General features: G+C 52.5%; 1 protein-coding gene across 1 annotated transcript in view; it reads left to right on the forward strand.

Moving 5' to 3' along the window:
- The first annotated feature begins 2,110 nt into the window (after positions 1-2,110).
- The window catches only part of RGMA (repulsive guidance molecule BMP co-receptor a), a 42,383-nt gene continuing 17,307 nt past the window's right edge, over positions 2,111-27,186 (forward strand). Inside the window, exons 1-2 of the mRNA XM_040642745.1 lie at positions 2,111-2,182; positions 19,342-19,457. Coding sequence (XP_040498679.1) covers positions 2,169-2,182; positions 19,342-19,457 — 130 coding nt within the window. The 5' untranslated portion in view covers positions 2,111-2,168. The remainder of the gene's footprint in view (positions 2,183-19,341; positions 19,458-27,186) is intronic.

Consider the following 27,186-nt stretch of genomic DNA (forward strand, 5'->3'; position numbering starts at 1 on the left):
TATCTTCCGACTTAATCAAGTACTTAATGAGCGGCATTAATATTCGTTGTCTTCTCCGTGGGAGCCTATGCTTATCGAGGTAAATAACGGTTGGCTGTCTCCGCAGCCTGTGGTTGAGCTAAGAATTGTATGTCCTCATGCAGACAGTGAACTGTTGGTCCCCCAAGATGGGAAAACCCTGCTGGATGCTTTCCAAAGGCTTCATTTTAAAATGAGATGTTTCCACTTAACAGATCTTTTGCCAACACCAAGCATCTGGGCAGAGCAGTAAGAGATCCAACGGTGATAGGTGTTTAGAGATCCTTGGAGCGCGCTTATTATGGGCCAGAAACTGGGGATCCAATGAGGACCTGCCCTCACGGTGCTTACAGTCTGGTGGGAGAGACCTACACTTACAGAAAGGTCAGCCTAAGGAACACATAACTGCGAAGTGAGATCAGGGTTTGTCAGGAAAAGCAGGGGGTGCCGGGAGCGTTCCCTGAAGAAGAGATACTGGAGATCAGCTGAAATACGAATGTGGGGAGAGATTAATTACTCACCGACTATTAGGTCTAGGGCGCTCACGCACACACAGTATAACTCCTCTATTTATACCTAAAGAAATTGAGGCCCAGCAGAGCTAAATGTCTTGCCCAAGGTCAGAGCTAATTATAGAAACCGGCCATCCCAATAGCTAATCCTTTCCTGCTAAACCACATGGATTTTATTTACATCCCCACCCTAGATTATTTCAATACATTTGGCCAATAAAACACAGAATACTGAGTTAAAACCACATCCCTCAAGACCACAAGCATAAATAACGATCGCGTTTTAATGTGGATGATACCTTTTCATTTTGCGAATCCAAGTTCTCATCCTATCAAAATCCAAGAGAGTTTGTTTTCAGTACGGACGGGAAGGTCATAACCCTGTCTGAAACGCACTGGCAAATCTCTCTAACCATGCAATGCTAATTTGGGCGTGAGCTGTGTGTTTAGGCTGACTCCATGCCCCAGCTGGGGTTTCAGGTTTGCACATTGCGATAGGGTGGCCCTTTGCTGTTGCACTGCAAGGGTCTCTCCCCGGACTCCGGAAGCCTCTGGGGATTTGCCGCTGTCCTCGCCAGTGTGTTCCTGCGCTGCATGGTGAAACATTCTTTTGAAAAGCCCGTGAGTATCCACTTGAAGTCTGCGCGTTTGCATGTAAAAGCAAGGGCTGGAAAGAACCGCAGAGGATCGCACTCTGACCCGAGGTTACCTCTGGGTAGCGGCTGCAATGGGGAGGGGATGTGATACGGTCTTCTTTTTACTCTAGATACGCCTGAGTTGTGTAGCATTGTACACACGAACGTTTTGGTGTATTACGCATTTAATACGTGTGTATAAATTTTTATAAAGAAAAATCTTAAAACTAACATCTCAATAGAACAAAGGTGCGTCTCCGCAGAGAGCAGCAGCGTTTCTTCTGGATGTGACTGTCTATTCCAGAAACCTCAGAGTAACTCCCCTGTTGACCAGGACTGGAGGTGGAAAACGTGCCCTCCCCAACATCCCAGCGGGAAATTTGTAAAGTTGGAGGCACCTCGAGGGTCGCCGCACTTGCGGCCCGCGCCCCCCTCACGGATGCATTTCGGCAAGTCCCGACTTTACCGCGTGCTCACCCCCCCCCGCACCCACCCAACGGGTGCGGGTGCCGGAGGGTGCGGCCGCGGCGGGGCGGGGCCATCCGAGCCCGCTCCCCCACCCCTCTCGTGTCCCCTCCCCGCCAGCCCCGCCCGCGCTCGCCCCCCGCCCGCGCCCGGGGCGCCTGGCCCGCCCCCTCCTCTAGCGCGCAAACGAACCTCGCGACGCGCTCGGCGGCGGCGGGCGGGGGCCGGCCGAGGGAGGGGGCTGGCCCAAGCAGCCCGACTGGGCAGTTGTCTCCCGAGCGCGGGCTGCGCCGCCCGAGCCGCTGGGCTGGAGAAGCACTAGCTGTTGGCTCCCGGGCCGGCTCCTCCAGGCGCTCGCAGGCATGCAGCCCGGGAGCAGGCGGCGTGCCCCCGGCCGCTGCTGAGCCGGCCGGGGCGGCGGGGACCAGCGCCTGCCGAGCCCCTCCCACCTTGCCCCGGGGCCGACGAGCAGCGCCCCGGGCGCCCCCTCTTTGCCCGCAGCCCCGCCAGCGCCACCCCCCGCGGGCCGCAGGGGCTCATGCAGCCGCCAAGGTAAGCGCGGGCCGGGAACCCGGCGGACCCGGCTCTGACATCCCCGAGGCGCCACCCGCACTTGCGGGGGCCACGGCACTGCTCTGGTCCTCCCCAACGCCGCGTCTCATCTTGCTCCCGTCTTGCCCAGATTTGGAGCTTTGCTGAACCTCGATCGCTTTAGCTCTTGGCAGCAGTAAAGTTTTTGTGGTTTAGTATTTGCTCTTTTTTCCTAAAATGCTCTCCCCGGGCAGCCGGCAGCGCGCGTGCTTGGACAGACCCGGCGAGCGTCTCTTCCACCGTGTGCGGGCTGCGAGCTCCCTTTTTCACTCGCCGTCACCTCTTCTCCCGGCAGCCGCACCGCCCGGCCCGCGCAGCCTGGGACGGAGCCGGACAGAGGGTTGTCCCGCCGGGAAGCCCCACTGGCCCGACTCACCCGGGTCCCCTCCTTCTGCTCCGCGCCTGGCTCCCTAGGCCAGCTGCAGAGCCGCGGGACAAGCGCCTGCCCCCGGGGGCGTCGGTGCTACACCGTCTGGGCTCCGGTCCGAGCGGTCCTTTGAACTGGGAGCACCAGCGCGCCGGAAGGTGTGGGACTTGGGTTCAGTGCTAAGAGGTCGGACTCCCCAGTGGCCCCGGCATTCGTTCCTAAGCGGACGGGTGGGCCGGGCGGGCGGGGCACGGAGACGATTCCGCTCGCGGCTGGAGCCGTGGCTCATGCCAGGGAACTAGCTGAAGCAGGGGTACAGGTGTATTTAAGGGGAGGGCCGACGGGGGACGCTCGGTTGCAATTCTTGATTGCACTCTGTTAATGTAATTGCATTAGATTTGCTCGGAGGCAGAATCAATTCCCCCAGATTGAGATTTTTAATGGGAGCCTGCGAGTTGCTATTATGTGGTGTGGTTTCGGAAGGCGTTGAATTGTATTTATTTTATAAATCGGGCGTCTCGCGGACGGAGTAGGGGAAATCGCGCCATCTAGCGGAAATGGTAAGCTGCGCGGTCCTTTAAGGCGAAGAAGTTGGGTGTTCTCAAAGTCGTCTCGAGATTCCAGCGCCAGGTAGAGAAGCGGGATGAGCTCTCCTGGGAGGAGTAGTTATGCGTGTATCTGTAGTCGGACCGAGCGGGAGCGCCCAGACACCCCAAGCTCAAGCGACAGAATTACAGGTTGTACTGCGGGGCAGGCTATCACCTCGAGGAGACCCGTCACCTTCTCCATCTGACTTTAGGGTCCGCTCGTAAAAACAAAATGTTACCTGCCAGTAAGTGGATACCCGTCGTTCCAGCATCTATTGCAGGAAAAAAAAAAGGTGCACGGACCTTACTTTCTTCTCCAGTGCATCAGAGAGGGGGATTTTTTTAGGGGGATCTTGAGCCATGACCCCTAGGAAAGAGATTGGCCGGGAAGGGCAGCTGAAGGACAAGTGGGAGAGGACCTCCTGCCGATCTGTGCAGGGACGGGATAGTATACCAAAATGGCATTTTTTAAACACATGCAGAGGGTTTCCTGATGTTCCACTGCCACAGCCCGTGACAGACAAGCCCCCTTTATAAGGGATGTGATCTCCAGTGAACCACGGAGCTGACTCTGCTGGGTGACAAGCCCAGCGGACAAAGGCTCTGGGTGGGGCACCCACACATCCAGGCGGGATCCACACTCTGTGGCTGGTTTTTGCTGCCACCTTCCAGGCCAGATGATATTAGCAATGAGCCGAGTCCTCCCTATTCTGAAGAATACCTTGGTTCCTTGGAGAGCAGCATGGTGGTCCCCTTGTGCTGAAGACCCTTGCCACCTTGAAATCCTCTTTCCTGTGGTGCTGGGGAGGGAGGTCCCAGATCCCTTTTCACCATAGCCCTGCTCCTACCTTTTCCCTTCCAGGTGACAGACAGGTGCTTACATTCCAAATAGACATGTGGAATGGTGGGGGGAGGGGCCGTATCTGCCTCCCCCATGCTGTCTCTCCCTTTGCAGGTGTTTATTTAACAACCAGAGTTGTGACCAAAAGGATCTTGCAGTCACCTGGCATCTAATTCAAGGAGGGCTTCTCTGACCTTTGCTAAGAAACCCCTTACAAGGCATGACTGCTCTTCCCCCAGTGTGTGTATTTAATAGGACCCTTGACTTGGCCCTTCGGCCACCCCATGTGGGACCAAATACAGGAATTCTTAGATGAGGAGATGCAAAATAAAACGAATAGGTGCTGAGGATCCCTGACATTGGGACAACAAGTTTTTCAAGCCGCCATTCTACTGATGGTCACGAGAAGAGGGGCTGCCGTTTCCATTTCTCTAAAGAAACTGAGGTCCAGACAGGTAGAGCCCAGGTTCTGTGCGTTGAAAGTCCTTTTCCCTTCACCCTTGCTTCCAAACGAATCAAATTCAAGCACTTGCTTTTACCAAGTATGGCCCCCAAATTTAGTCAGGCCTTACTTAGGAGGTATGATCACCGATGTCTTGAGACGTCTGCCATGCAGGGAAGGAGACAGGGATAGACCCGAGTGAAACGGAACAAACACACTGGGATTACCAGACACCAGTGCAGCCTCATCTGAATCTGTTGGCTCTGTGAAATGAACAGGTCCCACTCCATAAAGATCACTGTTCTAGAACTTGACTTATAATATCCCAAAGGAAAGTTCAAATAACTTTGAAGCGTCTGAGGCGTTTCTGTGGCTCTTTAAGGACAATGGTTTGGCTTTTCAAACAACATCCATTGTTTATTCATGCGACAGACTTCACATAAATTTACCTTGAAGAAGGGAGGCTCCAGGCTCTCCCACCTGTCTGGTATCCAGCCCCATTCAAAGGACAGACTCCTGTTTTTCTTATTTTGACCGAATGATAGTTCAATGTCAGCCTCCCTTCTTTTCATAGCAACAGACCTATGAAGGAGCGATGAACAGGGCAGTGGAAAAACTAAGGACTGTCGTACCCAAGTGTGCATGCGTCCAAGGTCGGGCAGAAGTCAGTTTCCTTGGTGACAAATAAACATCCTTTAAAAGGATGCCCAGTTTCTTAGCCAGGTGTGACCCTATGAATAGAAAGCGCAGCATTTCATTAGAGCCTAGGTAGGGGTCGGGAGGCAAGAATGCCTGCTGACGGGTGAAACTTTTTCTAATTCTAAGGGCAGTAAGAAGAAGACATTTTGAAACTTGGGCACAAATTAACAAACCAAATGCAAATATCCTTTATAACGTCATTTAAAGAATTTAAAGTCACTGCTACTTGATGAATATAAAAATGCTCTCTGTACTTATTTGACATCAAATTATAATATCCAGATTACTACAGTGAAGAATTACAGTGTAGCAGACACTGTTTATGCAGGAAAAAATAACAAAGCGACCGGTTGAGATTACTTCTTGTTTTCCAACTGTTTCCTTAAAGCAACACTACAAGATGAGGAACTTTCTGGAATCAAGATACTAGATTTGCCAGAGTCTGAAAAATCTGGCAAAAACTTGAAAACACAAGATTCTGTCCGCTATCCGGTAAATCAAAGCCAGTTCCCATAGATTCTGCGGCGTCCACAGGGCAGAGCAGAGGTCAGCAGAGATGAGCAAAAATGCCCTAAAACTTATTGCTCGGTATCTGTGAGGCATTGTTGAGTGGTTACCGCCCCTCATGGCTGTTATTTATGTTTTATTTTTCCATCTTCGGGGGTTCTCCTACTCAAGGTCTCGGTAGCCGCTTGCCTGGCTGATAGCAACAATTTGTCTTGCTTCGTGATACTGCTCAGTGCGTCTGCCCTTGTGAACAGAGATGCTCTGGCCAAGTCCTCAGTAACAGCCTCAGTACAATCTCTTTATTCTTCGTGCACTGTTCTTCTGAAGATGGGCGCAAACAATTTTTCATCCTCTTTAGGAGCTGTGAGGACCTTTCTCTTGATTGATGACTTTTTGAAACGAGCTTAGGTGGAAACACGCAAACTTACAAAGACTCACCACCGTGGCCTCCTAACCACGCGTGTTATAAGCGTTGGTGGCCCCAATGCAGACCCTCTGCTTCAGAGTTCAGTCTCCTGTTAGTCTTGGGTACATTTCACTCATCCGTGTGTGTGTCTCACTCATGGTGTGTCCCTTCCCAGCTGGTGTTACCTCCCTAAAAACCAGGATACCTCGTTGTTCCAGGTGCTTCCACAAAGTTTTCTGCCCTCTATCAAAGTCTGATCCTCTGTTGCGATCCTAAGATGTTGCTGATTACCTCCTGCCAGGATGCCGCCTTCCTTGGCTCTCCAAGAGGCTTGCTCGGAAAACAGCTGCTGGGCCAAAGTGACTTTGAAATTCGCTGCCAGTGTACATTTTCGGCTTCTGACCCTGGCATCCTGGGGAACAGACTGCTCTCCTAAGAATATATCCCTCAGACTGCTGCGGGTTTAAGCTACTCCATAGTGTGGCTGCCTCTGCCACCATTTCATTTGGCCACTTGGCCTATGGGGGGGTCTTAAATTGATCCTAGCCTCCCTCTCCCCCGAGCAAGTGCATGCCCTAGACAGCAGCCACAGAGTGCCAAGCAGATGGAAGTCCTAATGACTTCCCCAGCGGCCTTTGTGATAGACAGTCTCCCCCACCTCCCAGGGCTGTCCCTTGATGCGCCCCTTGGAAAAGACCCCCGTGGGGCTCACCAAAAGCCCACTCTTTTGGTTTGAACCGACCAATCTGGCCTTAGCACAGAAACCCTCCAACGCTCTACCCATGAACCCTGACAAAGGCTTGCGCCCTGGTCCTGCCTCTCTCTGCACCCTCCATTGACCTCGCCCCACCTGGCCCCTCGAGGTATGCCGTGTGAGTAATAAACTTCTCTATTTCGGTTTCTCCCATGGTTCCCGTTGAACTATGACTCACCAGCCGGCACCCTGGGCTCCACTTAATTTGACAGATGCGTAACAGAAGGACATGTGGAAATGCACATCTCATTCACAGAATCATAAACCCTGTAGGGTTTCCTCAAAACAACTGGTACTTTGGAAACAATAAGAAGGAATGTTTGTTTGGAAATTTGGGTCTAGAATACACTTTCATTTACATTTAATTTAATATCCGGTATGGAAAGAGGTAGAGTATAAATAATGAATAGATTTTGCAACACCATTGCATTTTCTCAGATGGGCTTCCATTTATGCGAGAGAGACTAAGCAACGAGAAATGTCAAGCTTAGAGACCGGGCTTACCTGTAGACTCTGTGAGGGTCACGAGGGCACCCCCTCACAGGTCCGGACCTGCTGGTAACCCCTCCCTGCCAAGTTCGGCAGCTCATTCTGCACCAGAACAAGGGACTCATGGGATATTCATTTATGTCGTTTCATACCCTTCGGCGCAGCTCAAACAGTCTGATATTCACATTTCAGAATACGGATTTCAAAATGCTTACCTTACTATCCGGAAGCACATCGGGCTTTGTATCTTCAACTATCTCAAGAGCATATGGGAAGGAAGAGCCAGATGCCACCCTTTTCTCGGCTGTGAGGGTTTTAGCTTGCTTTTCTTTTTCTCTGCTGAGATCCCTAAACTCCCAAGTGTCTGATTTCTTTAGGAGTAAGTGGATGCCACTGGCAGAATCTGTAGGCCACAGGCCTAGTTAGAAATATATTGCCTCCCCTGAGCCTGGCCAAGAGTCAGCGAGGACAAAGGAAACCTAAGCCAAGATGGCACCCAAGCCTTCCCTTTCCGGGTCAGCGACCAACCTCTAGGGGCAGAAGCCCACCTGGCTTTGAATTTGAGACAAGGTCTGGGTGGCTTACGGTCTGAAGGGACTGCAATGAATAGACACTCTAGATAGGTTTACCTAAACATTCTGTGTAATTTTTACCTTGTCATTCAGAGGCTGCATGCACGTGAACACGCAATGAACACCTGACCTAAAAATACCATTTAGGATCCTAAAGAAAGAAAAGGAATTCTGTTAACTATTTCAACTTCCTAAGACTTTGAGGGGCTGCGGAAGATTGTTCAGGAAAGTTGTTCTTTTCTTAAAACATTTTTAAATTTGTGGTTATTTCTGGAAAGCAGCATATCTCTAAACATCTTCTCATTTCTTGCATTCTTTTTTGGTTTTTAAGGTAGGCTCCACTCCAACGTGGGGCTTGAACTCACAACCCTGAGATCAAGAGTCACATGCTCTACCAACTGAGCCAGCCAGGCACCCCGACCCCCTTCTCTCATTTCTAACACATAATTCACTATTATACAAATGGAACATATTATCGGACTAACAGAAAAAAGTAAGCCCCAGGTGAAAAAGCTGGGAAGCAGCTGTAATTTGGGGGGGAGGGGACACTGAACTTGGCATCCCAAAGCCAAGGTCTGAGGCTCTCCCTGCTCTGATCATCTTAGTGACCTTGGACAAGTCACTTAATCTCCCAGAGTTTCAGTGTCCTCACTTATGAAATGAAGATAGCTGTTCCCATGACACAGTTAAGACAACTCGACAGTTATGTGGGAAACTTTGTATTGTGGTTGTTCAACAGAACTTGAATGTCACTGGTCATGCACTTAGAACCCACCCAGGAGTCAAGGATATCCAGGCATCCTTGGGGAATTCTGCAGATCTCCCCCCAGTTCCCACCCAGACAAAGGCTCTATCAGAGTCGGGTGCACAACCGACCCTCTGTTCTAATCCGAACAATGGTTCTTGTCCGTGATATAAAACTAATATTGTCAGCTACTTACCAACACTCACTGTATGCCAAGCATCTGTTCTCAGTGGTCTCTGTTGTGTTAACTCATCTAATCTCCCCAGTAACCCTCGGAGGGAGCTAAAGTATATCCCCACTTTACAGATGAGATCACTGAGATTTAAGGAGCCGGTGTTCAGACCGCACGTTCTCAGCCAGCATGCTGTGTTGACTCTCTCGTATCAAAGTGGAGCCTCCCACAAATGTAGAAAAGAAAACAATGCTGGGGGAGGAGGATGTCACATAAAGGGACACATTTGTTCTTGTGTCTGCGTTGGCTCTTTTCCCCACCTCCCATACGCCAGCGATCTTTATTTCAGCTTTGCATTAGCCATTCTAAACAGTTTTGAATTTGATGAATAACTTGGTTATCTGTTTCTATTGCTAAATGTCTATGGTATTTGTGCTTGGCACCAAATTGTTCATTAATCCAAATCCTCCAGCCTTCCGCCGGTTGAGAGAGACAGACAGACTCACTGTCAGTTCAAACAGTTGCCATTTGGTGGATAAATGGTTTCAAGCTGGTTCTTCTCCCCAGTACTTACTGGAATGGGGAGAAGTAAACACTGGGTGGTCTGTTCTCCATTACAGGAACCTGGTGTGTCTTGGTATGGGCACCCAAAAGTTTCTTTAAAACAAGAAGTTATTGGGGCGCCTGGGTGGCTCCGTTGGTTAAGCGTCCGACTCTTGGTTCCAGCTCAGGTCATGATCTCAGCGTTGTGAGATCGAGCCCCGTGTGGGGCTCTGCGCTCAGTGGGGAGTCTGCTTAAGATTTTCCCCCCATTCGCGCACTCTCTCTCTCTCTCAAATAAAATAAATAAATCTTAAAAAAAAAAAAGAGAGATTACTAAGTGTTTTTGAGACCTGATTTCAGGTGTACAGTGGTGTTGCTGGGGATTACTGCTGAAGAATTTCATGGTGACCCGAAAACATAAAAATGTCACTCTTCAATAACATTTCCTACTTGCTCGGCCACATTTTTACTTGGGAAACCCAAAAGTGTTATAGATGAGTCCCCAGAATGGCTCCTTGGAGTCAGGTGTGGGCAAGGCCAGTTCATTACAGCGCCAACACGAGTTCACTGGATCCCTAGAGACGCTAGAACACGAGCTGGCAGACCCCTCTGGGGGCAGCCAAGCCATGATTCTGCAGATTGCGAAGCTGAGGGTCCAGAGACAGGATGGACCATGCAGGGGCCTCCCAGCTCGAGGGAGAGCCGCCCCAAATCCTAGGTCTCCCTCTTTCCCCAGATCCACCGCAACGTCCAGAAAGTCTGCACGTCCGCACTGACAGCTAAGCAGTGCGCAAATGCTATCTTTTTCATCCTGGCTCTGTAGGCAGAGGAATTTGCAAGCTGTAGACCAGATAGTAGGTGTGCTCTGACGTCACAGTCCTGAGGCTCAAGAGAAGGAGGAGGGGAGCCTTTCATATATGAAACCTCCAGTGATACACTAGTTTGCAATCCGCGTAGGGAGAGAATGCGAGAAGCATCAAAAGAAAAAGTGTCGGTGCCTCCAAGACTTCACTGCGAAACCCAGAAGTCAAGAAGGAGAGGTGAGAAAAGGCGGGAGGGGGTGCTCAGTTCCAAATACCATGGAAATGTGACCCCAGAAAATGTTAGCAGGGTATCAGGACGGCTCCAGCCCAGGCTGGGTTGTGGGGGGAACACAGAGGGAGTCTGGGCAAGAAGATGAGCATATGAGGTGAAGTAGGATTAGTAGAGGCAGAGGGGAGACCTGACCTCTCTGAGTCTGGGAAGGAGTTGGGGAGCTCATCAGAAGTGGCCTGACAGCTGGGAGTCACCCAGGTCCTGCTCTGCCACCAAGCCAGCCAGGTGACCTCGGGCAGGTTACCTATCTTCTGCAGTGTTATGGGGGGTAACCGTGATCTGTCCGGCTTCCAAACGAGAGGGGACAGAATAAGCATCTTTAAATGGGAATCGAAGTCCAGTTAGAGCAAAAGATGAGGTCTGTCTGTCCGTGCATCTGCAAATCCCTTTTGGCTGGTGAGCCCCGTTCTTCTCTGACTGCTTAGCCCCTTCCATTGTAGAAGAGTTCACAGGAATATTTAACTGAGAGGAAAAATAAAATGGGAAATACCTACGGGAGGGAGCAGTCAGAAGGTTGCTAATCATTTTGGGTGAAATGATAGCTAACGAGCTAGGTCGATTGCTTTTTCATATGTGCTTATATGCCCATGGAAATATCTAGAAAGATGCACATGAAACTGTTAAGAGTTATTGCCTCCAGGGAGAGTCACCTAATTTCACTTGACAGGAAGTTGATTTTTTTAACATGTGCATATATTACTCTTTCCATTTTTTTTTTCAATAAACTTGATGCTGGACCAAAGGACATGGAAAGCCCAGAAAATTGTTTTTCTAGCATTTTCTTTTTTTACAAAATCCCTCTTGTATCTTCCCAGCACAGTGAAAATGTCCATGCCTACCATCAAGGGTGTGTTTCCAGGAGGTTCTGTGGGGGATGGGCAGGGGGAGGGCACTCCATACCAATGTCCCAAAACCAAAGGGCTCACCAGGCTCTGAACATCTCCAGCGTCTGTTCCTGGATTCAGGAGCAGGAATGTTGACCCAGGGGGCGGTCTGATGTAGTGTCCCAACAGGTGAAATTTTGACAGAAGGTGTTCCAGACAGTGTGAGGCTGATGGAATGTAGATGTCCCCAATCTTTGCCATCAGTGGTCCTGTTTGTTAAAGAAGTTACTGACAGAGGGGCGCCTGGGTGGCACAGCAGTTAAGCATCTGCCTTTGGCTCAGGGCGTGATCCCGGCGTTATGTGATCGAGCCCCACGTCAGGCTCCTCCGCTATGAGCCTGCTTCTTCCTCTCCCACTCCCCTGCTGTGTTCCCTCTCTCACTGGCTGTCTCTATCTCTGTCAAATAAATAAATAAAAATCTTTAAAAAATAAAAATAAAATAAATTTAAAAAAAAAGAAGTTACTGACAGAGACTCCCCACCACACCCTGACTCTGAGAGACTCACCAGTTTCACAGAGTCCCAAGCTGATTTGCAGTAACAACAAAGGGGAGAAACTTGGGGCTCCCGAGACACTCCATAAACACCAATCTCAGAGGACTGGCACGTGGTGCAGAAATCACTTGTCTCCACATCTGACTGCTCCCCTGGGCTGCCAGGAGGGGTCCAGGACTGTCTGCTGCTCACCCGAGAACCCCCAACACCCACACTCAGAGCTGAGTCCTCCAGTACTCGGTGAGTGGTCCTTGAATGAGTAAAAACAGAGACACAATAAATAAATACAAAGAATCCGTCTCCCTGGGGGCAAAACAATGTTATTGGTCCGATCACATCCATTTAAAGCCAAGCCCAAGAGCAAATAAAATTTACTAATGTGTCTTAAATCCAGATACTTCTCCAGTTTCTAGAGAGAGCAATTGGAATGCCAGGGGAATCTGTGTTTCAAAACACCATTGAGATACTGGAATAAAATCTCCACGTTTTAATTACTAAGAAGAAGCATTCCTCATGGTGAGGGAGGGAGCACAGAAGCACATGGAACAGTGTGCACAGAGGACAAAGGAAGCCTAGAAAGCCTAGAGCTGAGAAAACAAGATAGGCCAAAGGGGAGGCACGCTAAGGCTTTCTGAAATCTACAGGGAAGGGGTCCTTCATGCCAGAGTAAGGGCAAGACTCCCAAATACTTTGCAAGAAGAGAAGCGGGAGAGGCTCTCTCCTCAATCATCATGGAAACAAACAGGTCAAGAAAACTTTGTGGCCCCCCCTACGCTCCCACCCCCAATCATCTGAAGGGAAGGCAGCAGGGGTAATTAAAGATGGTGGCCACGTCCTGGTGGCCAGTATGGGCACTGACCTTTCACACTGTGCCTGCGCCCAAGGGCATACACCCTGGGCCCCCTGCCCACAAAGGGAGCCCCCACCCCCCATCTAGGAAGGGTCACTCTTAATAGCCACTCTGTGGAATATATACTAAGAAGTAATATCATCAAGCACATTTGGAAGACCCAATTAACTGGACAGAGCACAACACACTTTCTGAAAAGAGAACATGAAACCGGAGAAATCTATTAGCATTCTTGGAGGAGGTAGAAACAGGCCTGGAGACAAGGGAGAAACCCAGGGATGAATTATGTTTAGTCTTTCAAAATTCCTTCTGAGAAAGTTCCACCCCAAGGGTCACTCACAATAGTAAGTTGCTCCAGAATGTGCGGGGAAATCGCCACAGATTGGAACTGTCCTTAGAGACAGGAAGCAAAAGATAGGATAAACAGGTACTTTGCTGGATGAAGAATTATAAACAGTGGGGATCCCCAAGGATCACTGGTGCTCCCAGACTTAGCTTCAGCGTCCATAGATCATCCGAAGGAGCGAGTGCACGGATGCTTCCAGGCCTGCAGATGAAATGAAGGGCCTGGAGACGGAGGGCAGACACATGGCGGACGACCGCAGGGCACGCTTGTGAGTTAGCAAGAAAATGCACATTGAGGCCTCACTGAATGCCTTCAGGAGAACAGCATCCAAATGATAAGAAAATGGACTCTGTCCAGTCTGTTTACAGCCCAAAAGGGGGTCTTGGGGGTCTTTGCAAAACGTTTGTTTGCTAACGGCGGCCGTGCAGGACCACGTGTGTTCAGAAAGTGCCAAAGTGCTTTCAGGAACTGCTTTGGGAGCCAAGCCCCAAAGAGGAATCTCCCCGGGGTATCCCCAAACCTGGCGTTTTTATGACATTCCCCCAGAGAAAAATACCTCAGTCCTGGAGAAAGGTAAGTAAAGTCATCACCCAGGTAAATGACTTGCCTGAGAAGCTGGACTGCTTTGTTCTTTTTTTTTTTTTTTAAGATTTTATTTATTTAGTCGACAGAGATAGAGACAGCCAGCGAGAGAGGGAACACAAGCAGGGGGAGTGGGAGAGGAAGAAGCAGGCTCCCAGCGGAGGAGCCTGATGTGGGGCTCGATCCCGTAACGCCGGGATCACGCCCTGAGCCGAAGGCAGGCGCTTAACCGCTGTGCCACCCTGGACTGCTTTGTTCTTTAGTGTGGAAAGATGAAGCCAAAAAGATGATATGGTCAAAGCCTCTAAAGCCTTGAAAGTTACTGTGATGAAGGGGCACCCGGGGGGCTCAGTTGGCCAAGCGTCTGCCTTCGGCTCAGGTCATGATCCCAGGGTCCTGGGATTGAGTCCCACATCAGTCTCCTTGCTCAGTGGGGAACCTGCTCCTCCCTCTCTCTCTGCCGCTCCCCCTGCTTGTGCTCGCTTTCTCTCTCTCAAATAAATAAATAAAATCTTTTTTTTTTAAAGTTACTATAATGAGAAAAATAACTTCAGTTTTTCCAAGTTGCTGCCTATGCATTTTACAGTAAGAACCCTGCTCACGCCCTGGACGTCTAGATCAGGACTCAGGTTTGGGGTTCCCACCAGAAGCTCCTGCTTTGCTTTTCCCAGGGTCCCGTTTGAATTAACCCTTAGAGTTCAGCCCAAGAAAAGTCAGTGACCTCCACCCCCACCGCCCTGTAAGTAGTAGGAGTTTGCTACCCCCCTCTGTCTCCTGCTCTTTCGAGACCTGGGATGCAGGGCTGGCCCTCGCCTGGCTCACTGTGCACCCCACCAATCCCACTCTTTCTGGGGCCTGTAAGTAATAAATCTTGTGATCCTAGTTCTTTGATGTGCGTTATTGAAACTGCACCTTCAATCTAAACAGCCCTGTGGGTCTCACTTGCCCAAAGTGGGAGCTTGGATGCTGAGAGGGAACCCCCTGCTAACCCCGTGCTGGGGGGCTTGTGCCTCCTCATTGAGCAGGTTATAATCTGCATGCCCTTAATGCAACACAGCAGCTCTGGCTTCTCCACAGTCATGCAGAGAGTGGACAGGGTCTGGTTCATCCAGTCTGAGACAACCAGACCCCACAGGAGCCCTTGAAGTTTGAAAGAGGAACTTGAAGTTAAGTTTTATTTCAATTAAAGAGGACTGGGTCCCACCCTCAGTTGTAAATTGAAGCAACTCAGTTCCTCAAGACATGACACAGGCCAAATGTTTTCAGAGGTGGGGGGGGGAGGGGATGAGAATAGGCTCGAGAAATTTTACCAGTAAATGAATGATGGATTAGGCGCCATTGACAGCATATCTCTGCACTCGTGCGGCTGGTGAAAGGACTTCTTGGGACCCGTGTTGGACCATTAGCTCCCTCCTTGTTAGGACTCTGTGCGCACAAGGGAGGGAATCCTCAATCGAACCAGTTTCAGCACAATAAGGAACTCTGTTGGCTCCCACAGCTGGAACGGATGCTCGCGTAGCTCAGAGGACGTACAGGGAGAATCGCATGCTGGAGTGGCCTGGGGAGTGCTGAAAATCTCCATCAGTCCCAGAAAAGCTCACCAGATAAAATGCAATTTTAGTAAAAACAGTACGCCAACTCGGCCAACACAGCTTCCACCCACCAACACTCATACACACTGGCCTCCCCATCAGGTTGCTACCTGCAGACCCAGCCTATGTAGGAATCCGAGACCAGGACGGGGCTCCCCCATGGAAACAGTCTCAGGACAGACTCTGATTGGTCAGCTTGGGTCACGTGCCAGTCACTGCTTTATTGAAAGTGCTTATTAAGTTATCTGTCTCCCCTCGACTTTAAGTCTAGAGGATAAACTGGTGGACTTAACCTGAGTTTTAACGGGCACCCAGGGTTGACTTACCAACCTAGCAAATCCCTATACCTTAGTCACATGGGAGAGCTCATTAAAAATGCTGATGCCTAGGCTCTACCCGGGGATTCAAATTCGGCTGCTCTGGAATGGTTCCTAGGCAGTATTACTGCTAAATTCCCCACAGTGGTCTCCCCAAAAGGCTAAATCCCTCCTCTTCTTGAGACCTTGGGTGGGGCTCTTAGGTGCTAAAAATAGACATCCTAGCTGAGCCTGTGCTGGTCCTTCACCTACTTTCCCAAATTCCTGCTCTGTCTTCCTGCAGCCTCGTGCCGAAGCTTTTCCAGCTCCTCAGGCAGGCCATGCCGTGGGACATGTTATACACCTTGTTCCTTCTGCCTGGAATTCTTGCCGTGCTCCCCCTCCCTTGCCCACCCTCTCCCCCCCACCCCACCGTGCTCTTCCACACTGGGAAAACTTCCCTCCCCACCCTGCACCCCATTCTGGGCCGAAGGCCCCTGGTGCCTGTGCTGTGTGTCTCCGCTGTCAGAGTCTGTGTTCTGCCTTAGTGAAAGTGATCGTTGAGTGATCTGTCGTCTAGCCTTGACTTAAAGCCCAGTGCGGCCTTGCATCCCTGGAATCGATGGCTATTACAGCGTATCAGGCGTGGGCTTGGTGTGCTCCGCTCTACAGTTTATTAGCCAATCACTGGGTGAATACTTACCTTTACTCAGCCTCATTTTCTCATCTGCAAAATGGGGATGATAGGAGAACCTACCTTAGCTTAAAGCATCTAGAAATGTACTTAGCCTGCACTTGAGATAATGTGAGAGCACATCGAAACATGAGCCATGATTACTGTCATTCTTACTAAAAATGAATCTTTCAAAACACGTCACAGGACACACCACCTTTTCGGTAAAGCCTTTCCCAGATCCTTAGTTCCTCGCCCCTTCTCTTCTTCTAATATCAGTTTCTACCAGCAGTTCAAAGCTAAGGGCTGTCCTATTTCTTTCTTTATCCCCAGGGACTAGCATGCATTAGTCCTGAACACACATTTATTGACTGATGACTCAGGCCCTGGATTTGGGAACACCCTGTGTGTACGCAGAGGCAGGGAAAGCTGGAGCCCCTGACACCCCTCGCCCCGGGGAGGGCTTCAGCCTTATGTAGAAGCTTGCCTTTCTGAAACCCCCCACCCCTCCCCCACACAGCCCCACTGCCTAAACGTGGAAGGTGGGAGGCAAGGGTTCAGCGCTGGGCCCAACACAGCCAGGGTTAGGAGATAGGGAGCAAGAGCCATGCAAGGGAAGATTTCTAACCCAAGGCTCGGAGTACAACCTAGGGGAGAACCCATAAGTGGTCACCCTCTATAATGGGAACTGTTTATATGAAGTCAGCTGCACTTTGAGTTAAGTGAAGTTCTTTGGCGAATAGAGTGCTGAGTTCCATAACCCGGTGTTCCAGGAACTTCTTATTGCAAAGACCTGCAGAGATGTGAATAAGCTGGTTGGTTTGGCCAGTATAGCCAGATTGCTCAAGGCCAACACAATCCCATACTGCTCTTTTGGCGACTGGCTTTCTCTTGATAGTCTAAACTACATAAAGGCCAAATGTCCACTTTTGTGATGTCTAAATTCAGCCTCACACATCTCTCCTCGTGAGGGAAAAAAAAAAAAAGGAAGCCCTCTGCATCCCTTTCCTAAATCATTTGCTTATGTCATAAGAATTGGATCTCCCCACAAAATGGCGGCCAATCTTGTAGCAAGAACTCTGGGGCGTTGCCATGGCCCTGGGCCCCTCCCAAACTGTATTTGGTTGCAGTCTCGGGGCAACAATATTATCAGCCTGCCCTTACAGACAAAGAAATTGAGGTACAGAGGCTCCAAGTTCTCCCTCCAAGAGTCCACCCTCAGACAATGACCGCATCGGAAAGGCTTTCAGGCCTTCCGAAGCTGCACAATTTCCCGGCTGGACCGTCTTCCCCACTGTACATGCCCCCAGTGCTCATAGCCGAGTCACTGTTGGGGCGGTCAGGGATGCTGATGGATCCCCTCTCTCTCATTAGCCAGAAGTTTTAGAACTAGCTGTGAAGGGCACAATCCAGCAAGTGGTGCTAATGCGTGGACCTCAAAGGCTCTGTGCCTGTCTCAGTGGGCCAGGGCTGTCCTAGCATTCTCTAGAATAAACCCTTAGGTCTGGCCCAAGGATGGGCTGTGCTCCAGGGGAATGCCATAGAGCCCTGGATGGCGAGGTGCTGGGCTTTCACCAGACAGAACCGTAGCATTTCGCAAATCAGGGCTTAAAATGAACCCCAGTTTGGGGGAATGATCATTAGAGCCTGTTGGACTGAGGCCTAACCATTTGGGGGAAACACAGTGGCGCAACTTTAAAGGCGAACAATTGCCTTCGTGGCATTTTGCCCCAAGGGAACAACGGCTTCCTTGCCCCATGACACAGCTGGCTGAGACGTGAGCCCCCTTTCCCACCTGTTTTGCAGAAGCCAGATTCAGAAGGATGACTGCTTGGGTTGTGGCTTCACGGAACGTAGGGCTTTCTTCGCTCTTCCCAAAGCTGGCTTCTCCAGAGCTACACTCCCCTCCTGGCAGGCAGAGTCCTAAGTACGGGCGAAGCCTTGCAGCCTGTGTGGCCTTCAGCAAGTGAGGACTGTGATAGTGCTTAAGAGAAACATCAAAATTGGATAAAAATTCAGAATTTTTTTCCAGAGAACCAGATGAGTAGGCTTGGAGGAGAGGTGAGGGGGGCCAAGGGAGGAATTGGTTCGACGCAAAACACTTGCTCTGGCCTATTCGCATTCCATCCAAAAGATGTTTCTCAGGGAAAGTTGCCAGTCTCTTAAATATCCCAACAGCGGCAGAAGTGCCGCAAGTCCTAGGCAACCTTGGGGAGGAGACATTTTTCTCCTGGAAAAATAAGCGACCGAGTCAAGGGAAGTCACCACCCTGATGCCCTCCCAAGAGCGGCTTTGGTGGCCTTGCCCGGGCGGCCCCAGGAGGCCGGGCCCGGCGCACCGCAGAGACCGCTCTATCCACACCTCCTCCGGGGTGGCGGCCGTACTGCCGCCTCCGTCAGGCTCGCAGGCCCCCAACTCGGGAGTGCAGCCAGGGCAAGTACCGGGGAGCAGCGAGGTGCTTGAAGGGGATGCTGGAGGCTGTGAGTCCAGGCGGGGTGGGTGGCCCGGGGTCTCGGCGGGAGAGAGCCTCGAGGTGCGTTGGCCTCCGAGATCCAGCGGGCCGCCCCCGACCCCCTCGGACAGCTCAGAAGCGGATTTTCCAGCCTCTTGCGTGGGGGACACAACTGAGTGAGAGAAATGAACCAGGGGGTGTGGGTGGCGACTTCGGGACGGCAGTCTGGTTGGAAAGGGGTCCTGGGGTTTGTCTCCAAGCGCAGTTTCTACTTGGGTTGGGTATTTACAGGTTGGATTAGGGGGGCGCTCTGCAGGCCGTCCGGGGGCGCTGGACCTCCTCTGCCTGGGCTGCCGCGGGGGTCCGGGAGCCGGAGCGCACCCTGCAACCCCCGGTCCCGGGTTCCCGAGCTCCCCGCGGCCAGCGTCGGAGCCCTGCCGCCTCGGTCCCCGCCCAGCTGGTCCCCCCCACCCCCCGCGGGCCGCGCTGAAACCCGAGCGCGAGGGGGCGGGCCGCGTGGCGGCTGGGGCGGCGGGGCCGCGCCGACATTGGAGGGGACCCGGGGGAGGGAGGGCGAGGGAGGGGCGCGCGGGGAGGGGGGGCGCGCCGGGCGCCCGCGGCCGAGGGGGACCGAGCCTCCCGGCTCGCTGCTCCCGCCGGCGGAGCGAGGCTGCCCTTTCTCCGCAGCGTGATTTATTTTCCTCTTCTTTTCTTCTAAACTCTTCTTCCAGGGAGAGGCTAGTGGTAACAGGCCGAGCTGGATGGATGGGTATGGGGAGAGGGGCAGGACGTTCAGCCCTGGGATTCTGGCCGACCCTCGCCTTCCTTCTCTGCAGCTTCCCGGCAGGTAAGGCACTGCCCCTGGCGCGGGGACGGCCGGCCAGGCCCCCTCCCGGGCCCCGTCGCAGCCCCTCGGCCACACGTCTGCAAGCCAGTCTGAGCTGTAGTTCGCTGGTGTCCCCGGGACCCCCGCCTCCCATTTCCACCAGTCTTTGTTTCTCCCGCGCCCCGCCGAGGGCGCGATGGATGCCCGCGGGGACCGGTGGGGGTGGGGGAGCGGTGGAAGGACCCCGCCCGGCTGCCACGAGAAGGAGCCGGAGCAGGACGGTCGCAGGGGCCGGGGGCGCCTCCCTCCTTCGAGAAAGGGGGTGCCGGGGACGCTCCCCTTAGGGGCCCTGAAGCAGGGTGGAGGAGGAGAGAGCGCGGACTCGCAGCGGGGGGCACTTTCTCCGGCTGCTCGCCCACCGGTGTGCGAACCTGCCGGGTGCACAGGGGTGGAGCCGGGGCCGCCCCTGAGGTCCCAGGCGGGTCCCCGGCCGCCCCCTCCTCCGGGACCCCGTCCCGTCCCGCCCCCACGCGCCTGTCCACGCGGGGAAGCCCACGTACTAGGCTCACGCGAGCCCGGGTTCCTGTTTGATAACATTCCGCGTCGCCCCCTGTTTGTTTTTATTGTGTCAGAAAGGGAGAGAATTTCAGAATTAAAGCTGAAAAAGCCATCTGTTTCCAATGAATCCCCCATAGTTTTTCACAATGTTTTTGGCAGATCGCTGCTTTCAAATTCCTCCGAGCCCGGACCTCTTGTTTTTGTTGGGGGAAGGGAGACCAACTCCACAGAGAAGCATTTGTTCCTTCCCAAACGCTCCAGTTTCTTTACTTTTTTTTTTTCCTTTCGGGGGGAGGGGGAAGGCACGAAACTTAAATCCCTGGTCTGTTTTCTTTATAATGTTTCATAAAACTTTATTTCATTTTGGCCATATGCTACTCACAGCCTGGAAACGCCAGTTAAATCCTTTATACCCATTTTTCTCTTGCTAAAAATACAAATAAACCCAGTGTCACGGGCCAAATGGTGCCGGTTGCAAGGCGGGATCTCCCGGGCGGCTCCATTGTGTTGCGGGGTGCCGAGGTGTCTGCAGAAGTGCGAGCTTGTTTCGCTCTGCGGCCAGACGCAAATCCGCAGCTCCCCGCGCACCACCGAGCTCTTTGCAAGAAAGGATTTCAGTTAGACTGGGATTGGGTTGTTTGGTTTTGCTTCCCAGCCAACTGGGTTTCAGGAACTGGCAGAACTGGGCAGTCCGGGCTCGGCCTGGCTGTAAGTTGGGGCTGCCGGCGGGCGGACCATGCTGGCAGCTGTAAGGGGCAAGGGATCAGTTTACCTTCTCGCCCCAGCCCCGCTCCTGGGCCTCCGGCGCCAGCGGGGTCCAGCGCGCCCAGCTCACTCAGCAGCTGCGTGCCCCAAGGGCGTCCCGGAGAGCCGCAACCTGCTCCCAGCTGTGGATTCCAGTGGGGAGGCCCCGGGCAAGGACAAGATGGGGGGGGGGGTTCAGTGACCCAAAGAGCCCCTGGACCCCCATGCGCGCCCGTCCCGGAATATTAACACCTATATAGTGAGCCCAACAGCGGGGTGGCCTACTCCCGCCCCACCCCCACACCTTTTAAAAGGCTGTTCCACCTTCTGCAGAAGGGTCTGGCTGAAAGGCTGATTTGATTCTCTTCCCCAAACTAAATAAATAAATAAATAAATAGAAATAAATAAATAAAAAGGACAGTCTTCTTTAAAAAAAAAATCCACCTTTTGGAGAAGCAGGACTTTGCCAAGTGTGTGCATCTCGGTTTGGTCTAGATAAAGATCCGGCCCATTGGAAGTTTAATCAGATGGGTTGATAAATAGCTTTTGTCCCTTGGCTGCCTTGGGGGATGTGATCTCAGCTCGGAGCTGAAATTGAGAAGGGGGGCTTAGAGGCCCTTAAAACAACACCTTCCCGCTCTTAAAGGGGCAGCGCTTGTTAACTGCTGGACTTGGGCAGAGGAAAGGGAGGGCCCTCTGGAGGGACGGGGAGGTAGGAGGCAGCTGCCAGCACCCGGTGGTGGTGTTTTCCTGGTTGCTCATTTCATGTCTCCATCTGAAGAACTTTATTTTCAAGTATCCCCCCCCCCCCGTGGTCCCAGGAAAGCTGGTGGGTTATATAATTCTCAACGCACATTCCATCACTTTTGTTTCCTAGAAGCCCATTTCATTTTTGGCTTCAAGGCTGGTAACTAAAACCTGGCAGATAGAACAGATAGCCGCAGCACGGTCATGCCAACTGGCTCGTGTTTCTTCTAATTTGAGGCCTTGACAGCTGCATTTAGTCAAAATTGCCCACCTTACTGAAAACTGAGCTTCCAGTCTCCCCACACCAAATACACCGGGGGCTCCAAAAACTTGCATGCCCAAGGAATCTGGGTCAGAAGACAGTTCCTTAAGTAAGCGATGAAATGGGTCATTTTCGCCACGAAGAGTCGGACAGACTGCCCTCTTCTTTGACCCAGTGGCAGAGGGGCCGCTCTGGACTAAAGTCAGAGAAGCCACGGGTCCGATGGAGAGCAGGGAGGGCCGGGTGGGTGCTGGAGAAACACGAGGCATTGGCAAGTGCAAGGCGTGGAGACCCCCAGGGGCCCTGCATGCCTGGGCCTCTCCCACTGAAGACAGGTGGAATCTGGCTGCAGCAGGCACGTGAAAGAATCAGTTTGTTCAGCGCTGGTTAACTTGAACGGCTGCCAGGAGTAAACCCATAGGAGTGCAAATTAAATTTGACATAGTTATGTGGAGAAAGATGCCTTGACCTCTGCAGACTGAGAGGGTTTGTGTCTTTGGAGAGTGTTTACAAGTACGCGCTCAGTGCCCGTGGCACACTGGCATGCCTACTGTGGTCCCGACTCAGTGGCAGCCCTCGGGGGCCCGGCAGATCCCCAGCCCCCTGGTGGGAAAGGGCTCTGTGGTGTTTCTCAGGCTACAAGGGTGTGTCTTGGACGATGGTGCGCCCACAGTGGATGTGGATGGACCAGTGGCCACGTCTAGTTGCGGGGCAGGTGGGGGGGGGCAGGTAAATAGATACTTCTTAAACTTGGAAACCACTGTGACTTCCTAAAACAGATTTCTAAGAGAAGCCCTTCAAAGGGTTGTAGATACGTTGACATGCTCCTGTCAACTTCGTAAGGATGCTCTCTATACTCCAGCATGGGGGTTCTTCAAATCTGGTCCCTGGACCAGCATACTGAGCCCCCCCTGGGGGCTGGTTAGACGTACCAGTTCTCGGCCCACACCAGACCTACCCAAGCCCATACTCCGGGGTGGGACCCCGCAGGACTCCACCAGGCCCTCTGGGGGCTCTGATACATGCTCCAGTGGGAGGACTGCTCTTCTAAGGATTATTGCCTGTCTTTTCCCCTTGTTTCTTTCCCTTTTAAACCGCACCTGTTACAGAGACGTTAGTCCTCGGGAGGAAAACTAAGGCTTGGGGAGACCAAGGCTCTCTGCGGTGTCCAAGTGCCTCTGTGTCATTACCGAGATGAGAGAAGTTCTCCCAGAGCTGGTATTTAGAAATGTGCGAGCAAGTCAATTTGCTTACCACATTTTTGTCCTCCCAGTGGTACTTGGTGTCCCAAAGGGAGAGAATGAAGTGATGTCTGGTTGCAAGAGCCAGAGGACAGCAGAGCCAGCTAGCAGGTCGGTATGTGACACAGCAGAGCCTTGGCTCCCAGGGAGGGCGGGACATAAGATCCCATGGACGGTTTGCCCCTTAGCACCTGAGGGTGAACTGGGAATAAGGAGAGGATTTCTGGTCTTGTGGTTGAAGGGAAACCTGTCTGCGAGGTTCAGGTCATTGCTAGCAATCACCCCAGAGCTCAAAGGAGAAGTGGGGACAGGTGATCCATGGGCTCAGATAAGGACAATGAATGCGATGGGGAAAAGGGGGTCCCAGGACCCTGTGGAGGTAAGAGGACAAGGTGGGGACCAGTTTATAGGTTGGGGGACACGTGATTCCAACGAAAAATCCTCTCCTCAGTGAAATATGCAAGGCGCTGCACAGAACTGGGCAGAGAACCCCAACTTTATGTTTTGATTGAGTGGTTAGCTACCATGCTGTTCTCATGCTTGGCTGAATTCTACCTGCAGAAAACTGAAGGCTCTGTTTCTTCTAGAGTGAGCAACTCATCCTAGCACACCCCGGACTTTTCTAGTTTTAAAGCTGAAAGTCTGGTATCCTTAGAAACCCTCTCAGTTCTGGGCACACCAAGATGGTGGCTCACCTTGGATTCCCCCCACTCCTGCCTCCCCCCCCGCCCCGGGACTAGCGCCTGCCCTGAGTCTGTCAGCGACTGCCCAGAACCCTGAAGCCCTGAGTGTGACAGGGCCTGGCCATTCAATCCAGGTGCTTGGGGCTGGGCCTCCTTCCTACACCCTTTCCTGCCTGTTGCCATTGTCTCCTTGCTACAAACAGCTGCCCAGCCCTAAGACCCGCCTCTCAGCCCCCCCACCCCCCCCACCTCCCACCCCACCCCACCCCCGTACACATCCCCAAATGAATTGTTCTAAAAGTCCTGCTCCAGAACTCGTGCCTCCTCATAGCCCTCTTCGGAACAGCCAAAAGGGAGGACCCTCTGACTTCCGGCCCCCTGCGTTTTTCCCAAGCTTCATTCCCATGGCTTCTCGTACATCCCCAGGCTCCGGGTCACTCCTGCCTCGCCCCCACACACTGACACCACCCCAAACACCTTCCCTTTGGGCAACCCCCAGACCTACCTTGCTCATGCCACTGCCCAGTTTGGAATGGGAATGCCCCCTCAATCAAAGCCCAAGTTCAGAGCTGTCTGTCAGGGTCCCGTGCCATCATCCCTCCGATGACCTAGACACCTGTCCCCTTGGCTGCAGACACCTGTGCTTTCTCGCAGGTTCATTGCTTCGTGGGTCCTGGGTTTTCATTCTCTCCTAAATCACCAGTTCTGTTTATTAGGGCAGAATCCCATTTTCTGTTTCTTCATACCCTTCTCCTTGCTGCACACCCTGACCACACCCCACGCCATCCTGGGAAATGTAGGGCCCTTGGGTTTTTGGCATTTATGTTTTGGTTTTTTCCTCAAGAGACAGAGACCATGGGGGGGGGTCCCCCAGTTCCCCAATCTTTTTTCTAAAATAACTTTTTTTGGTTATTAAAGCAATACTCATTTTTAAATCTAAAAACCAAAAAGGATAAATAAGTAAATGAAAATAACCCAAATTCCGACCTCCCACAGACAGCCATCACTACTTAAGATTGTGCACATCCCTGGAGACATAATAGCTTATATTGTTCTCTCCAAAGTATGATCATTTGAATGGAGCACAATAATTTTTAAAGCTCTTTTCATTTATTGAGTGGCCGCAGTATACCAGGCACTCTGCCCAAATGCTTTAAATTCAACACCTCATGAGATCACCACACCTTCCTCACGAACGTCTCTCACTCCCACTGTCCTGAAGAGGAGACAGAGGGTCAGAGAGGTTGCCTGTTACACAGCTAGCTAGTGACAGAGCCAGGGGGAGTACACTGACCCCTGCCCTTATCCATATCCCCGATTTTGAATAAACACGCTCATTAAGTTCGTTTCGTGGCATATGAGAGTTTGTGCTATGTAGCATATGAGGCTTCAAGGAGGGGAAAAATAACGAACAAAATTGGGAGATACTCGCTAGCAGAAGGAAGAGTGACCACATTTTCTGCGGCCCTAGCGTTTTTCCTCTTCCCAAGGGCCCTCTCTGCTCCCGCTCCATCCCTGGCTTAGTATTTCAAAGAAGAAGATGCCACCCAGCCATAGGTCAGGAAAACAAGTTGGCAGGGCTGTCATTGTGCAAATTTTCCCAAGTCAGATTTATGTCTTTTGGGTTTTGCTTATTTATTCATTTCATGCACCATTTCACCCAAGCAGTCGGAATACCGAGACGCCTATTAAAGTGATCCGTCTGCACCCAGGTCCCTGCAGAAAGGGGCCCATTATTGCTCCCCATGCTAAGGAATGTCCCATGAACACAGGCTCCCACATGTGTGTGCCAGCCGGGCCGGTGCCCAGCTGGCGTGCCTTTGCCCTCCCACTGCATGAGGAAGGTGGAGGAGGGAGGCCTGCTGCAGACGGCGGTGAGGGCGAAAAAGCCACTTCAAATGAATTTGGACCTGGAGCGGCCAAGCAGATGAGCCCAGGGCTGCCGGAGGCCGAGCCAGGATGGAAAATTATCTTTACGAGATCCAGCCCTAGACTCAGGAAAAGGGGTTATGCCTCAAAGCACCAAGACCAAATTGCTCACCTGAGAGCTTCAATTATATTGGAACAGTGATGTCTTCGCCCGTAACCCCCCTCCTTGTGGAACCCGGGGTGGCTCAGTGCTGTGCCCTAAGACAGGATGCTTTTGGCATGGCATGTCGCTCCCGGCTCAGCCCTTGGCCCACATCGGTTCCTCTTAGGCCTGCGGCACACACAGGTGCTTTCTGAATGTCCTGTGTCCTGTTTGCCCTTGATTGGGCTCCACAGGGCCCCAGGGGGAGCGGGGGAGGGGGAGGGGTGTCCAGTTTGGCAAGCTGAGGTGTGCCCTTTTCCTTGGCACTCGGCGTGTTTTCTTGCAGCAACTTGGCATGCGTGGCTGGGGCGGAGCGGCCCTGGCTGGGTGGGACAAGGGGACAGTGCCTCCTGCCTCAGCTCAGCTTGGTGGGTGGCAGTGGGCCACCTCTTCCCATGGGGGGGCAGTGAGTAAACACCCCCCCCATGCCCCAGCCTCCCCCGACTCCTTCCTCGGTCAGTGGAGATTCTCTGAAATGTCCTCTTGCCTGGCTCCTTCTCCCATAGGCCAGTTCCTGGAGGAAGCTCCAAGAAAGGTCCTCATACCTTCAAGGGTTCAAGGGAGTGGCTGGCTAGGTGGGTTTCCTGGGACGATCTTGGGCTGCGCCGGGGAGGAATGCTTTTTAGGAAAGATGACCACTTCTGGCTTGCTGAGGGTGAAGTCAGGGAGAGGCTGCTGTCCCTGACAGAATACCCAGGCTGTCACCTGGGTGTGTCCCTCGATGCCAGGATGATCTGGTGCAGTTCCTGCGGGAGGAACACAGAGGGGCAGGTTCCGGGCATCTCGGAACTCAAGGAGACTCCAGGACACTGGCCAGGCCACAGTGTGCACATCCTTGCACCAGATCCATGCGCTGCCCCATCCTTGATTCCATGTTGAGGGACAGAAGGCACCACAGCCAGAAGCCCAGCCTGGCCCCCCACCTCCTTCAGGACCCCCGTCACAGCTGGATGATAGGTGGTGAGCCCCCATGCCTCCGCGGCCCAGAGTGGGGGGGGGGCAGGAACAGGAGGTCTCAGGCTTCCATGGCGACCTTTCCTCTTTTAGGCCATTCTGCGAGTGTTCTGCCTGCTTCTACCCCGACTAAAGCCACCACCTCCTAAAAATAGTATTCTGATCATGCCGTGCACCTCCTGAACATTCTCCGGGGGCTCCGCACCATCAGCCACATCTAGTCTGAAATCCTTAGGCTGGGGTCCAGTCGGGAAAACAAAACCACCTGGGGTATTTCCACAGAGGGACCATAGTATTGGGGATTGTTGGGTGCTTGTGCGAGCACCTTCGGAAAGGCCACGAGGGACCACAGAGGCACGCACACTGCAGGAAGGCTATGCCACCCCTGGGGCGTGGGGGACCAAGGGAAGAGATGCCAGGGCCAGGTCTCCTGGGAGGGTACTTTGGGCAGGGTGATAGAAACAGCCTGAGGCCAGCGCCCCCTTGTGGT

The sequence above is a fragment of the Ursus maritimus genome, unplaced genomic scaffold, assembly GCF_017311325.1.
Source record: "Ursus maritimus isolate PB19 unplaced genomic scaffold, ASM1731132v1 scaffold_27, whole genome shotgun sequence".
In the NCBI taxonomy this organism is placed as follows: domain Eukaryota; kingdom Metazoa; phylum Chordata; class Mammalia; order Carnivora; family Ursidae; genus Ursus; species Ursus maritimus.